We start from the raw sequence: 16,735 nt of genomic DNA on the forward strand, positions 1-16,735 counted from the left end.
AGAACTCCTCGACCCTCAATATACTTGATAAGTTCTTAAAACACTGCATATAGACAGTTAACTGAACAACATTATATCAAAACCCTAAAATCCTTAACATATTCTTATGCAAATTAGTTTAAGTGGCTAATGGGGAAAGTATTAAAATAAGTATTAACTTCTTCAAAACAAATAATGTAATACTTAAATTATCACAATTTAATATCTGTAGCATACAATCATTGATGCATTTTGATGGGTCTCAACAGAAATTTTGCAGCTCACTGCAGAAGTGTAAAAATTGAGAGCTTGTATTATTAATAGTGATCTAAAGTTTCATTCTGAGTGTGTGTGTGAAGCTATCTTCTCTGTTTGTGTTAACTATTAGGCAGAATCTAAATGACGTTCCTTAAAAATAATGTAAGACGCACCCTTAAGAACCATATTTTTAAAAAATGACACAATGAAGTAAGGAGAACATTTTACTTAAGTAAAATTGTAAAAAGATAAGAGAAAATTATAAATATTTAAAACTAAAAAAAATAACTAGCACTGTTTATAAGATTTTTTTTTTATAAAGCAGCCCTTAAAATAAAACATTTTTTCAAATTAGAAAAAAATTTAAATTGTTCCTCCTGATACAAACTCATATATTTTTGCTTTCTCTTGGTCAGATGCCTTCTCCCTTGCACTACCACCAAACTCCATTTTCTTTAAAATTTAGAGTGTTCTTGCTTCTTTGAGAGGCAATAAATATTGTTACCATAGAAACCATTATAATGTCACAAACACATTATGACATGAATATGAACAGATAGATAAATAAAAAGGTCAAGTAACAGGAAATCTCTACAAATATATCTAACAATAATACCAAAGCATGAGACAGAAAGGACAGAAAATAAAAAATTCATATATATATGAATTATATATTATATATATATTTTATATATATATATTAAAAAAACTGTATTTTAAGCAGACTTTAAGATAAAATGAGCACAAGTAATTGATTATAAGAACAAGGACTGTATCTAACTCTTTGAATACTAAAGCACTTAAAACACTGCCTTGCAAATACTCTGTTGAATGAATGAACAAATGATCAAGAATCCATTTATTATCTTCAGAGAATAGCCCTCTCAGTTAGTATTTTTCAAACTGCTATTTATCACTCATTTGGGGAAGTGAAATCAACATAGTAGGTTTTTTAAAAATGATATATAAAATATCAGAGTATACATCGTATAAGTTATTTTGCAATTATTTTTTTACATATTATTTTAAAATATACATTTATTTGTACACTTATTCAATTTGTAAAATGTATTACAATTGTCCCTCAGGGTCCATGGAAGATTGGTTCCAAAACCTCTATCAGATACCCAAATCCATGGATACCCGTATTCTAGTCCTTGATATAAAAATGGTATAGTATTTGCATATAACCTATACACATCCTCCTCTAGGTTATTTCTAATACCTAATACAACATAGACACTGTGCAAATAATTGTTATTCTGTATTGTTTAGGGGATCATGACAAGAAAAAAGTCAGTATGTGTTTAGTACAGATGCAATTTTTTTCCCAAATATTTTCAATCTGCGGTTGGTTGAATACATGAATACAGAACCCATAGATACGGAGGGCCATCTGTATTTACTGAGTTAAAGTAAAAAAAAAGTTTGAAAAATATTCTACATGTCACTCTAAGAGCCAAAAAGTTTATTAATTCCTTCCACAATTCTTAATTGCTTGGAAATAGATTAGATGCTAAGGGCATTCCGTTAGACTGGATCTTTAGACATGATAATCACACCAGAAACGTTCTCTTTTCCTCATTTTTCCTGTACTCTTTTTTTTTTGGTGACTTATTCTTATTTGTTAGATGTACATGGCATCCTTCCTTTCTTTTGAAACTAAGTTGTGATTAAATAACAATAATTCACATTTAAAGAAATTGAGGAGGTTTACCCTGTGTGACGGGTCACTCCATTTAATCAACATGCCAGACCACTCTAGTAATATTCAGATAGCTCAGAAGGTACTGAACCACATTCATTACACTTATGAAGATATATTTAAGAAAGTTGCTAATGGAAACTATATGAAATGAAAGTTAAATTTCTTCTTAAGAAATGATTACCAAATAGTTACCTTGCTTATCAGATCAAAACCATTATAAATATCACAGAGTTCTTTAAGGACAAGAAAAAAAAGATAATTTTATTAAGACAATGGTTTAAAAACTGTATTGCTACCAAAGCAAAAATAAAATTTTAGTTACTCTAGTTAACTGTCAAAAACGGGCAGAAAAATTTGTCAGAATAAAAAGAGAAGCAAGATGTTCCATCTATTCAAAATATCTCCTCCTTTGCATTCCTTTACAATCTCTTATTATATAAAATATTTTATTCATATTTTATATCATTTCCTTAGTCATACCTACTTTTTTGAAAATATACTTCACAGATGTTCAGGTGAGCAGTGTAAGCACAGAAAAAATCATAAGTAACATATCTAAATGGAAATATAATCCCAGCTCTCTGTTTCTTACTTATAAATTAGAACTAGTGAGTTAAAGCTAAAAACTCTTGAGGACCTAACACCTAATGCATAGGAGAAGACATAGAAAAACAAATTTACCACTAAATAAGTGGCATCCACCATTTTTGCAATATGCCAGCAAAAAGTGAGATCTCTATTTTGTTCCCAATTTTATGCCAATGGGAACACTGGCATAAAAGAGGTATTTAGTTTTGCTAAAAAATCAATTTCTAAAAGAGGAATGATTTTACCTAAGCTAATAAAGTGTGTGTGTGGTGTGGGGGGGTGTATTTAATTCAAAGCATTAGAAGTTAAAATGTAGAAAATTAAATCATAAATGTTAAAATTACAAAAAGATTTCATAAAATGATAAAATGCAAACTTTCTGTCTTATAGAAGTACAATTATGTTTTAAATAGTTCTGTCAAAGTGTACCTGCTTACTAGTAGCAATTGAAAAATAATATACAATCTTCTATTGTCAGAATAGTAGGATTTTGCCCTCATATAGCTATTTATTACTACTTCTCGCATGTGCTTGATATACTATCTACTAGAAAGATTCCTACAAATGAATTAAAGAGGGGAAAACATGAGTGTACATATTAATTTATTCCTTTTAAATCTATTTCTAAGACTTTTCAGAGGAGAGGATATTGTCAGGCCCCTTCCATTATGAGGTGCTGGGCCATCAGGGTTAACTTTATAAAGTTATAAAGTATTTTCTGAAAAGGAAGAGCTTGAAGCAGGTTTATACCTAATACCTTAGCCCTTCCATGTTTGTCTCCGGCAAGTTAAAAAAAAAAACACCTTATCCATTCTATTTGTTATGTTTTGTATCTTTGGTTTTATTCTGTTTAGCAGAACTGGGTATTTTCCCTAGTTCTTCTAAATTTTGACCCGGGTAATCCAAACCTTGACTATGCAAAATTGACTCTTTACTTTTTTATGTCCTTGACTTTTTATTCCTGTGACTAACTATTCTGTCCCTGGGTTCAGTTTTATGCTTTTGGTAACTTGACCTTGATTACTGATTATGAACTTAATCCTGATTCTGATCATTTGGATGGCCACTCCAATCACCTCAATGTATGTTAATGCAAGCAAAAAGGCTTCGCAACATAACCACTACAGGAATTAAAATGACTGCTTTATTATCCACGATGACTTAAAGGAGAAAACTATAACAAATACCAAGGCTTTAGCAAAGATAGATGAATCTCTGAAAGAAAATATGTTAAATCCAGTAAAAATACAAAGGAACAAAGGAAAATATTTTGAGAATTTGCATATTCATATAATTTCAATAAATTCTTTAATAAATGAACGGATATGCCACTTTCACTCAATTCTGATGAAAATGGAAACACAGTTATCCAAAGAAGTCAAGAAGACAGAAGACCAAGTACTTCATAATACATCAAATGACTGCTCTAATGACTCAACCTGGTAATAGAGGAGAGGGATAAGGGAGAAGAATCAAGAAATCATTTGACTAGGAAAAAAACTTAAAAATCAGTATCTTCTTCCCACTCAACTCCATGGTCTTTATAAAGACATACGACATTTGGCATTTAAAATATCAATCAACATCTAAACAATTCCTGGAAATCCCAACTTTGTAGGTTGTTTTGGTTGCCAATTTTGTGTCAATTTTGACGAAAAGAGAAATGTTCTTTAAGAAAAGACAATTGATCAATACTGCCTAGTTACTAATGAAGCAGGGCCTTCAAATACATAGATTTTTGTTAGAAGTCTCTTCTGACCGTAGAGATACCTGAATTGCTGGTGATATATAATGAGGATAAAATCTAATATCTGATTCCTTAGTAAAGAAAAGGGTAAAATGTTTAAAACAAAAAAAACAAAACAAAACAAAAGCAAAAACCAGTGTAGCTCTTGAAAAGCAATTAGAAGGCTGCAGAGAATTAAGCTTTCTATGTTCACTCTGGTATTATTTTCATCCTGTTCTTTTTATCTCAACGGAGGAAGTGTGTGTGTGTGTGTGTGTGTGTGTGTGTGTGTGTAAGACAGAGAGACAGAGACAGAGATCTTCCTACTCAGAAAACATTCTATCTATTCTCCCCCAGCACATAACAGCAGAGCCAGCTATTTTAATCTCATAGAGAAAAGAAAAGTACACAGATCAGAAGAAAATATTTTCAATTTGATAATATCTAACCTGAGATTAATTTAGGGACTAATAATTATAAAATTTAGCTGATAAAAGTTTTAGTTATTTTTTTTTAAATACTGGACCCTCTAATAGTAGAAGTCCAATGTGCTATCCATTGTACCACAGAGCTGGCTTGGACGTTCTAATATTAGAAAATAATCACAAATTTGAAATTAATAACAATTGTTAACATTTTAGCAACTTCACATTAAAAGTTATAGTAATTACTAACACTGATTGAGAGCTTACTATGTTCCGAGCACTGTTCTCCATACTTCACACAAACTTTAGTTTGCTCCTTACATTTTTCCTATTAGATAGGTACTATTATTATCTCCATTTTACAGATAAGAAAATGGAGAAAGATATTAATAACTTGTCCAGCAGCATACTGACAATAAGAAATAGAACTGAAATTCAAACCAAGGCAATTTCATAGACTGAAACTCATAGTAATGTATACAGTTCAGATAAAACCTTACCAAGAAATGATGGATACAGGGCAATAGCACGATATCTGCCAGAGTGAAGTAAAGCCCTTCTGCAAACACATGCTCCAGAGGTGGCAGGTCGGAGGCTTTTGCTTTTCTGATGTGAGACGGCTCTCTGTTGGTAGTAGCTGGTTCTTCCTGTACCGTGAGCTTTGAGAATGCCACTTTCAGTTCCATACTCTTGGATGCAGAGTCCAGCTCTTCAGATGTTTCCTGTGTGTGGACCTTGCTCTTTGCCTTTCCCTTAGTAAGAGGAGGCCCAGCTCCATCAGCCTTCTGTTGCTTGAGCTTCTGCCTGCGGAGTTTATCATCATTATGCACTCTAACAGGCTCACTAAGCTTTTTCTCTAGCTGTAGTATTTCTACTGGTATAGTTGGAGGCTGGTCAGAAGACTCTCTGAGAAAATTCTCAATAGCCAAAGGGATGGTAAGTTCACATAGCCTGGTCCACTGACTAACCTACAAAACAAAAGCAAAACAAGAAATGAAAGGTTTTTTTAATTTCAACATAACTTGAGAAAAATAACTGCCTTATTGGGAAATAAGCTTAGAGCTAAATCATCCCTAGGCTAGGCTTTTATGCTATATCAAGAGATACATCACAGTGCTTCGGAATTAAAAACATTAAGCAAAGGAGGTTTAGCATTCCTATATTCCCCTTACGAAATAAATCATTACTTCCCAAAGCCTTTAAAATACACCTTCCCTGTCCTGCCCCCCTCGAGCCCCTACAAAAAGCAGGGCTTCCAAAGCATTGCTATTTGAGTTCCTATTTATATGTAAACATTCCATTTAAAATTCCTCAACATAACTAAAATAAAGAAAAAATAATTTATTCTCTAAAAATGTCTCCAAATTTTATAAATTAAATCTTAAATTCTTATTTTTCAATACTGCACTGAAATATTGCACACATAAAGAGTATATTGGCCCATTTTTCATTGCTGTAAAGGAATAGGTGAGGCTGAGTAATTTATAAAGAAAAGACGTTTATTTGGTTCATGGTTCTGCAGGCTATACAAGAAGCATCTGCTTCTGGTCAGGACCTCAGGAAGCTCTTAGTCATGTTGGAAGGCGAAGGGAGAGCAGGTGCAGGTGTGTCATATGGGGAGAGAGGGTTTAAGAGAGAGCAAGGAGGAGGTACCAAGCTCTTTTTGACAGCTAGATCTCTCCTGAACTAATGGAACAAGAACTCACTCATCCCAGTGAGAGCACCAAGCCATTTAAGAGGCATCTGTCCCCAGGACCAGAACACCTCTTACCAGGCCCCACCTTTAACAACAGTGGGGATCAAATTGCAACAGGACATTTAGAGGGGATAAATATTCAAACTATATCAAAGGGTTACTTTAGTTCATTGGTTACTGTGGGTTTTTTTTTTTTTTATAAATGAACTTTTGTTCCTAATAGGAAGTTAAAATATTAAATGGTCAAGTATCACTGTGTAGCTTCATATAACAGAAAAGAGACATTATACTTACTTCAGCACAGGCTTTCAAGCAAGTCTTTTTAAAGCCCAGAAGTTCCAAAAGTTCCTTCTTTAAGGGGTCTGCTTCATATGATTTCTGGATTATGTGTCTTAATACAACAGCAAGTCCTGCTCTACAAAAATTGTCTGATCGTTCTACTACTGCAGGCAAACAGCAATTCTGGACTATTGGTGGGAGCTCTTGCCTTGAAATAATCTGTATTTCAACATCTTGGATCAGATCATCTCTTAGTAGTAAACTATCTGTACTCACTTCTTTGGTGACAACTAAGCAAATTTTAAAGATTTTGCAGTCACAGTAAGATAACAGAAATAATGTTACAGATGTATGAAGAGGAAAGATGCATCCTTTTGTTTGGTGAGAAAAGTCCAGATACAGGTATTCTTCTTCTGTAAGATTTTTTTTGATGGCTTTCATTTTCTATTGTTATTGGATCACCTAAAATATAAATTGAAGTGATTATGGTCTTAGAATATAATCATTTACAAGCTAAAATAAAAGATAAATGTTTTAAAAGCCTGTTCTAGAAATCAGTAAAAGTTTGCAATAAATAATGATTCTATGAGATTTGTTTTGGAAGACCAAATGTCTTCCAAAAAAAAAATTTCACCCTGTGTAATAACAGCCTTAGAGGAAATTTTACACCCAGCTCCTTTAAAATGAGCGTACCTCAGTGCTTTGCAATAAAGCCTTCCCAATCAAGTAGTTTGGAATCTCATGATAGGTTAGAACAGGAGATCAATAGAAGGGGAAATAAATCAACCAAGAACACTGAGAGCTGTCTAGGGATAATGTCCTTGAGAAGTTTTGACAGTGTTCATCCTTCCATACTGCTTCTTTTTTAAGCCCCTACAAAATAGTAGGGAGGGGATATTCATTCTTTCAGGAGAAGTGTATTCTTCTCAAGTAAGTGATAGCTGTTGAGTGCTGAATATAAAAATATTAAAATTTCTCCATAAAAGATACTGATAGCTGAGATATCTTACAATTAACATGTCCAAAATCTAGTTCCTTATTCTCTTCCACCCCTCAAAGCTGCTCCTTATGTGTCTTCCCCATCTCAGTTTATACCATTCTTTTTCTTCACACCCCCATAACCAAACCCTCCAATGTCTTCCCATCCTCCTAGAGAAATGCTGAAATTTATACACCGGCCTACAAAGATCTCCTTGATCTAATCCTCCTTTATGTCCCTGAGTTTGTCTCATTAACTCTCTTCATTGCTCAGTGCTCCAGCCAAAGTAGATTGTTATTCATCTAAAACAGCCATCCCCAACATTTTTGGGACCAGGGACCAGTTTCATAAAACACAATTTTTCTATGGGGGTTGGTGGGGGCATGGGGACGGTTTCCAGATGAAACTGTTCTGCCTCAGATCATCAGGCCTTAGATTCTCATAAGGAGCACGAAACCTAGATCCCTTGTGTGTGCACACATGTGCAGTTAATAGGGTTGGAACTCCTATGAGAATCTAATGCCGCTGATCCGACAGCAGATGGCGTTAAGGCGGTAATGCTGGCTTGCCTGCCACTCACCTCCCGCTTTGAGGTGGGATTCCTAACAGGGCACAGACGGGTACTGGTCCTGGGCCCAGGGATTAGGGGACCCCTGCTAAAACACTAGATACATTCCCACATGAGGGGCTTTGCACTTGGTGTTTCCAGTACCTAGATCACTTCTTCACTTCCTTCAGGTATTTATTTATTCAATGGCAACTTCTTACTGAGATCCTCCCTGACTACTCGATTTAAATTGCAAACCCCAATCCCTGCTCACTGAAAAAAAAAAAAACTTTCTATTTCCATATATGTTTTTTCTCCATAGTGCTTATTCCTATGGTGATAGGTGATATACTATACTTCCCTTTTTTTTTTTTTTTTTTTTTTTTTTGAGACGGAGTTTCGCTCGTGTTACCCACGCTGGAGTGCAATGAATGGCGTGATCTCGGCTCACCGCAACCTCCGCCTCCTGGGTTCAGACAATTCTCCTACCTCAGCCTCCTGAGTAGCTGGGATTACAGGCACGCGCCACCATGCCCAGCTAATTTTTTGTATTTTTAGTAGAGACGGGGTTTCACCATGCTGACCAGGATGGTCTCGATCTCTTGACCTCGTGATCCACCCGCCTCAGCCTCCCAAAGTGCTGGGATTACAGGCTTGAGCCACCGCGTCCAGCCCAGAGGTCGGATTCTTCATGGCTACTTTCAAGTCATATTCCTTAAGGCTTTTATCAATTGTTATGACTTTTTATGTTTAATGTATACATTTCCTAGGTCCAAAATTCCCAATGTTCTAATCCATAAATTACAATTACAAAACTGACGCTAGATGGCACTCTAAAAGCATTCACCATGGAAATACATACCAGAAAGATGACATATTAGAAGGAAAATTACTTTAAAAGCTTTTTAAAAGTATATATGCAACTCGTTTTTTAAGTGCATTCAAAATGTTAGTGTACACTTAATTTTAGAAAACCTTCACCATACTAAATTTTCTTTTTTAAAATTCATTTTTTTTTTTAAAAAATCCAAAGAGCTAAACACTTGAAGCTTCTTACACCTTTATGTTAAAAAGAGTCAAACGAAGTGAGGTCTGAAACAACAGTAGGGCAAAAAGAAACTACCACACTTTCCAGGAATTAACAGTCTTTTTGAGGAGTTTGCTATGGACTCACTCTCCTGACAGTAAGATAGTAAAAAGAAGACCCCGAAGTGTTTCAAGACAGCAGATTTGAAAAACATATGACTGATTTCATCATTTGCCCAGCAGTATAAAAAATAGTAATTATGAGGCTCATCCTAACACTTTTTAAAAACTGGAAACAAAGCCATGCTATTTAGTAGCTTTTAAGATACACAGAAATATTTTTTTAAAAATTAAGTACATCTATATTTGCCACTTTGCAAAGCACATAAGAATATGAAAATAGGGTTTTAGACATATTCTATAAACTCTTACTATTAGCACTTAATAAAATGCTAAATGTCAGCAAAATAGCATACCAATAACTTGCCCATGGTGATACTAAAAACTGATGAGACGCCTGAGAGAAACTGCAATAAAGTACTGTTGATTCTTAAGATATATTTTTTAATATAGATATTGGTTTTTCCCCTGGTAGATTAAAAATGTCACTTAATAATCTTAGAGTAAAAAAAAATTACTTTCCTTGAGTAATGTCTCCCTATTATGTACTAATGTAATTTTTAAAAAGAAATATTAAGTATTTAGTAAACCGTATAAATGTGATGTTTTTGGCTTACATTGTGCCTTTTTTAGAGACTAGAACACAGTATTTGCTCCAAGTATGCAAATACCACAGAAAAAAAAATCCCTCCTCTTTTTTCTTTTTTAGCTTGAGAATGCCTTAGTTCATTAATTTTATGTCATGAGCTTTAAGAAGGTAGGTACTATAGAATAAACTTCTGTCTCTAGGGCTTCTGGAGAACGGCTCTTGTAACTCCATATTGCATTCCTGCCACAGAAATAGAGTGATTTGCTCTTTCTCGGGTTTGATAGGTGCCACTCTGCAGAGAGAGAGTGAGAAAGTTGCAGACAAAACCACAAACTTCAGGATATTAAATAGAGTGTGCATCTCTTTCCTGGACATGTCAATTTGCTTTAGAATCTTGTTGAAGGAATAAATAGGTATAAAGAAAATATTAGGGCTTTGATTTCATGACTTGAAAATAATATATTTTTAAATGGTGGAATTAGTCATAGGTTTAATATTTAGGCATTCAGATCTTTTTCTTTTTTTTGTACTTTCATTCTAATGAATATATCTTAGCCTTGATGAAATACAGAGAATGAGAGAGAAATAAACAGTAAGCATGTTACAAATAAGCATACTTCTCCAAAGCCCAGAAGAAAAAAAGCTTGAAAATTTTGTGATCAAACTGGAAGTCAAGATCTATGGCATTATGTATGACATTATAAATTATATATTATATAATAAAGACCAAAATGTGCATAACTGCTGCAAATTATTAACCTGTGTTTTCCTTTCCTTTTTTTTTTTTTTCAAATAACTTTTCTTTACGGCTACAATTTGATAGGAGCTCAATAATGTTTTAAATATTACATACATCTTATTGTCTACCTACTATGTGCTGAGCACACAGAACATGTGCATTACTTTAAAGTATTTTATTTCCATTATAGAGATGAGAATTGTACATCAGTCCAAAGTATTAAATTTATAAAAATATCTTAGAGACATGTAAGAGTAGGTATTGTTCTAATATAATAGTACTATTTATAAATAAAATTTCATAAATTGAAGCAATTTTACCAAAGTGAAAATCACCAGATATTGTGTTATTCTAAGCAAGTATGCTGGTCTCAGTTATCCTTGATATAAACTTGCATTCCAAAGGCTAGGTTATTTGACAAGTTTCTGCACTGGATTAAATTATTTGGCAATTCTTTCCTGATTCCTTTCATTGGCTACTCTGCAGATATCTCAGTGACCCACACCTCAGTGTTTTGCCCTCTTCTCAATCCACACTCCATCCTTTGAATACTGGATTTCAAACTTTTGCTCATGCCACACAATTAGTTACATATTTTATAATGTAACTCACAATGCACTGAATAAAATGCAAACAAAAATGTCATGAAGCAATATTTATCCTACTATATGAGATAAATCTGATATTTTTTTCTCTGCGCTTGTTAGTTTTTTTAAAATACTGGTTGTTATTCATTACATTGATTTCCTGACTCATTAATGGGGCACAACTTACAATATGACAGCACTGTTCTGGGTGATCTCCAGTGCTACAGCTTTAAATATTATCTGACTCTTACATGTATATTCCAGCCACATCTTCTCCCCTAACTCGAGACTCCTGTATTCTACTTGACATGTCTCTATGGATGTTTTCCTAAACTGCTCCCCTTCCCTTAGTGTTCTACTTCCAGGTAAAATGGCAACACCAATCAGCCAGATGCTCAAGCCAAAAACTTCAAAGTCCCACTTAACTTCTTTTTCTCTCTCTCTCATACTCTGCCATCTCTACCTTTGAAATATATGCTAAATCCAACTCCTTGGCACCTCTACCACTACCACCTTAATCTAAGTCATCACCAGTGCTTACAAGGATTACTACAAAAGCCTATTAATTATTTTCGTCCATTTTCCATAAAACAGTCCATTTTCCAACAACAGGGTGATCCTGAAAAACATAAATCACATCATGTCTCCTACTCAAAACCATCCAATGGCTCTTCAGCACACTTAGAATAAAATCCAAATTTCCTATTATGACCTATAGGCCTACTGTGACCCTAGCTATCCCTTTCTGACTTCATCTCTTATCCTTCTTCACTCCCTTCCAGCCACAGTTGTCCTTGCTGTTTTTAGAAGGTGCCAGAAATGCTCCCACTTAAAATTTTTGTACTTCTTGTTCTTTCACCTAGAATGCTTTTCTCCAAGAGATTCGCATGGCTTGCTCCCTCATTTCACTGATTTCCTGCATAAATATCAACACAGAACAGCCTCTCCTGACTGCCTGACTTAAAAAAACACTCCCTAGCCTCTTACCTAGCTTTCCTTTTTCTTCACAGCTCTTATTACTTAACACTATAATACCTCCAGTGCTTAATGAACTCAAAGTTTAGTTCAAGGAATAGATATGTACGTAAATGAATGTCAGTAATCACTGTCTGGGAGTATTATTAAGAACTTTAGTCTTGGTACAACATAAATCTCATTCTTCATGACACCATTCTTTTTTTTTTTTTTTTTTTGAGCCGGAGTTTCACTCTTGTTTACCGAGGCTGGAGTGCAATGGTACCATCTTGGCTCACCGCAACCTCCGCCTCCTGGGCAATTCTCCTGCCTCAGCCTCCTGAGTAGCTGGGATTACAGGCACGCGCCACCATGCCCAGCTAATTTTTTGTATTTTTAGTAGAGACGGGGTTTCACCATGTTGACCAGGATGGTCTCGATCTCTTGACCTCGTGATCCAACCGCCTCGGCCTCCCAAAGCATTCTTCCTTTTTAAGGACCACGTATAAAACAAAACGAAGAAACAAGACCATCTTTGTGAGGTGAACTGAGAAAAGTGTTAACGGAATCTAACCAAACTCAAAGAAAGCATGGAAGTTTTTATTTACACTGATATCCAGGGCAAAGGAATTAAGAATCTTGACTAGGGCCCGGCGTGGTGGCTCACGCCTGTAATCCCAGCACTTTGGGAGTGCACCCCGAGGTGGGTGGATCATGAGGTCAAGAGATCGAGACCATCCTGGTCAACATGGTGAAACCCTGTCTCTACTAAAAATACAAAAAAAATTAGCTGGGCATGGTGGCACGTGCCTGTAATCCCAGCTACTCAGGAGGCTGAAGCAGGAGAATTGCCTCAACCCAGGAGGCGGAGGTTGCAGTGAGCCGAGATCTCGCCATTGCACTCCAGCCTGGGTAACAGGAGTGAAACTCTGTCTCAAAAAAAAAAAAAAAAAGAATCTTAACTAGATTCCATACATGTGCCTAGCAAGAATATTTATAAAACAAGAATTATAAAGTAATAAATTAGGCCCAAGACTGTTGAGCCAGACTACCTGGGTGCAAATCCTGGTTCTGACTCTTAGAAGCTATAAAAAACTTTTCTACATATGTGTTTCCTCACTTACATAATAACATGGAGACAATACTAACTATACCTACCACATAGTGTGCTGTACAGACAAAGCCTGTCACATATTCAAGTCCTTAAATAAATACTAGCTACGATTATTCCTTTATAATTTATAACCAAATTCCTTACCAATTGGCACTATTAAAATATGCAAACTTTGATGGGCAAAACTCAATTATGCTTTATATTTCCAAGCTTCTTTCCATAAAAAGGGATTTATACTGATTGAAAAGTTTTTCCCAGCCAAATACTGAAAAAATATATTTATTACTGAGACTGAAAGCCAGGTAATCATGAAATTATAAAACATGTGAAACCCTTAATCCATGTGCATATAAACCTATTATATTGTACAAAATAAGAAATTCAACAGTTTATAAGTATGAAAAAATTACAAACTTTTCTTAAAGATTAAAATTTAATATTGCTTAAATTCTCTGCTACATCATATGTTCAACATTTTGGATTTTATAACTTAGCTTATGTTTTACGCTTTTCATAAAACAACACGATTTGGTTGAAAAATGCACCCTATTTTATTACAATAATATAGATTTAATAGCAACAAAAAAGACAAAACTTACCCCTACATGGATAGATAGCAGCCAATTACCTTAAATATTTAAGGTCAAAAAAGATAAGGAAAACTGAGATTTTTCAAGCTCATTAAATATGTAATATGATATGCAGTTAATTCATAGAGAACAAAAACGATGATTAAAATTAGCTGTTTTGTTACCCGGTAAAGACATAGTAAAAAAAGTTTTGAAGTGAAAAGCTTACTGTAATCTTAGCCTTAAATGAAGTGTGTAATCTCTCTGGAGAATCATCTGTTGCCATGGAGTCATAATTCCTGCAGCTAAACCTGACCTCATAATTAACAGGGATCCACAGCACAAACAGCTAACACCTTAGAAATATCAAGTATGAAATAAAATTACTGAATTTTCACAGCAAACAATACCTGTGCTTGTCTTAATTGAAATAGTTTAAATATCTGTATTCCAAGTATTTCAGTATTCTGCATAACAGAATTCCATACGCTACCTTAAATATCTTATAATAAAAACAACAGATACCAGAGAACTGTGTATACTACAGATGTATTGGTTAGCTGGCTCCAGAATTTGTTAATTTTGAGGCCTGCTAAATTGTTGCTGTTAGAAAGGCTATTTGGATACTCAGCATTTATTCTTATTTAAAAATCACAGATGATACAAAAGCTACAAATAAAACAGGTTTTTAAAAAAGAAAAAAAAAAAACAACAACAATCTAGGCACATGATTCATGCCTGTAATCCCAGCACTTTTGGAGGCTGAGGTGCGCGGATCATTTGAGGTCAGGAGTTCTAAACCAGCCTGGTCAACATGGTGAAACTTTGCCTCTACCAGGAGGTTGAGGCAGGAGAATCGTTTGAACTTGGGAGGCAGAGGTTGCAGTGAGCTAAGATCGCGCCACTGCACTCCAGCCTGGGTGACAGAGCAAGGCTCTGTCTCAAAAAACAAAACAAAATACAAAAATGTGCTGGGTGTGGTGGTAGGTGCCTATAATTCCAGCTACTCGGGAGGCTGAGACAGGAGGCAGAGGTTGCAGTGAGCAGACATCGCGCCATTGCACTCCAGCCCAGCGACAGAGCAAGACTCCATCTCCAAAAAAACAAAACAAAAACAAAAAAACTTGATGGGCCCACTATTACAGAAGCTCAAGTTTGAGCTTTGTTTAAAGCAAACACATAGAAGTGCAAAATACAAAAAATAAAAAAAGAACTGATAAGACTATTCTCAAATCTCATTGACTTTTTCAGTCTTATTTTTGAAGTGAGACCTCATAAGACGATACCTTCAGGTGTAATACAAACAATTTTTAGTAATGAGTATGCTTAAAGCAATCCTCTCAGTGGTGTATGCTCCCCATCAGGCAGTTAAAAAAAAAAAAAAACCACCCACATAGCTTAATATTTGATATATTAAATGTGACAGCGAATTACTTAGTTGCGTTATAACAGTTTATTTTCACGGATTTAAATGACCATGTTTACATGTTCAAAATTTTCACATCACTAGTTCTTGTTAGCTTTTGCTAGCATCTCCTGTAAACATTGGCTCTACAGATAAACTTAGAAAAAAAATAGAAATACACCACCTTCTTATCAATAATGTTGCACATGATACATTACTAAAGCTGGCATTTTACTTGATATTCAATAACTTATGACAAGGAATGAACTCCTGGCATTAAGAATAAAGGGGAAAAAACAAGTCACCTAATCCCAAAACCAGGCAGAAAGCTGGGATGGAAAGTACGTGTATTAGCAAACGTTTCCGAAGCCAAAGCAACTTTCATGCAAGTTAAATTTTCTATGTAAGTTAAGAACCGAAGAGATACTGCTGTGATAACAAAATATAAGCAAACGGCCCAAAATGATGCAAGTCCTTTGGAGTAAATGTTAAGTAGTATTCACATAGAACTGCTTTCTGCAATCAGAAAGGGCTGGAATGGAAAACTCAATGCCAGAGAAAGAAGTTTAAAGTGTGACCCAAGAGGTCATGAAATTTACACTTAACAGCAAACATCAAACCACCCCTACAAACGCCTCCAACTGGAAGCTGCCCCATTTCTCCATCAGTAGAAGCAGACATGAGGGATTAGCTAGGGGGAACCTGGGAAGCGCGAACTACTGAGGAGGCCAGAACCCTCACCCGCACCTTCAGCAGGAATGGGCGATAATGAGTTGGGGGCGGCCCAGGGCTGGAGAAAAATCAGGAAGATAATACCATGCCCTTGTCCTTCCCAACTTTCTCCCCGCATGCTCAGCCCTGCAACCCCCGAAGAAAAGAGCAGTCTTTAGAGGGTCGCGGGGGCTAAGAAGCCGGCGGCCCGAGCGCCCTCTTTACCTGGTCGCAGAGGCGCGGCCAGGCAGGGAGGGTGCGTGAGCGTGTCGGCGACCTGGGCCGCCTGCGCCTTCCCGCAGAGCCGGAGCTGGAATTCCAAGGCTGCCTCTGGGAACTGCTGCCTGTAAACCACTAGCTTCCACAGAGGCCGAGAGAAAAACAACAGGCAGTTTATCTGGAAAATACTCCCGCCGGCCGTCATTCATAATCCGGCGGACCGGATAAGGGGAAGTAACGTCACTTCCTACTGTCGCACTGCCAAACGTTTCCCCCGGCCCTACTGTGGGAACCTTTGTTTTCCCGCTTTCGGAGCCCGCCAGTGCGGGGACCGTTTCCGAAGAGGCCACCGGGACCAGGAGGATCGGCAGAGCGGGGCGGAACGGTGAGTTGTGCTGAGCGACTCTGCTCCCGGCAGCCTCCTGGAGGCTCGAGACTCCCCCCCCCCCCCACCCCGCGCTAGGGGAGAGGTGGAAAAGTAGCTGCGTGGGGTATTAGTTAGCTCGCTCCTCGAGGG

At 36.1% G+C, this 16,735-nt stretch overlaps 2 protein-coding genes across 17 annotated transcripts in view; one reads left to right on the plus strand and one right to left on the minus strand.

Moving 5' to 3' along the window:
* GSTCD (glutathione S-transferase C-terminal domain containing) overlaps positions 1-16,457 on the minus strand; it is a 156,788-nt gene extending 140,331 nt beyond the window's left edge. For 8 of the 12 annotated variants that reach the window (XR_618465.4, XM_054253096.2, XM_035293195.3 and 5 more), the window contains exons 1-3: positions 16,225-16,457; positions 6,675-7,121; positions 5,185-5,652 (exon numbers count right to left, since the gene is read on the minus strand). Coding sequence is in view for 11 of the 12 variants with exons in the window: in XM_054253096.2 (XP_054109071.2) it covers positions 5,185-5,652; positions 6,675-7,100 (894 nt within the window). In the remaining variant the exon portion in view is untranslated. The other 4 variants (XM_078366747.1, XM_078366745.1, XM_035293192.3 and 1 more) reach the window with 2 other exon arrangements.
* Positions 16,458-16,566: 109 nt separating this feature from the next.
* Positions 16,567-16,735, plus strand: part of INTS12 (integrator complex subunit 12) — a 30,983-nt gene continuing 30,814 nt past the window's right edge. For all 5 annotated transcript variants that reach the window (XM_035293196.3, XM_035293200.3, XM_035293199.3 and 2 more), the window contains exon 1: positions 16,567-16,603. The gene's annotated coding sequence lies outside the window, so the exon portion shown is untranslated. The remainder of the gene's footprint in view (positions 16,604-16,735) is intronic.

Source organism: Callithrix jacchus, chromosome 3, assembly GCF_049354715.1.
Source record: "Callithrix jacchus isolate 240 chromosome 3, calJac240_pri, whole genome shotgun sequence".
Lineage (NCBI taxonomy): Eukaryota > Metazoa > Chordata > Mammalia > Primates > Cebidae > Callithrix > Callithrix jacchus.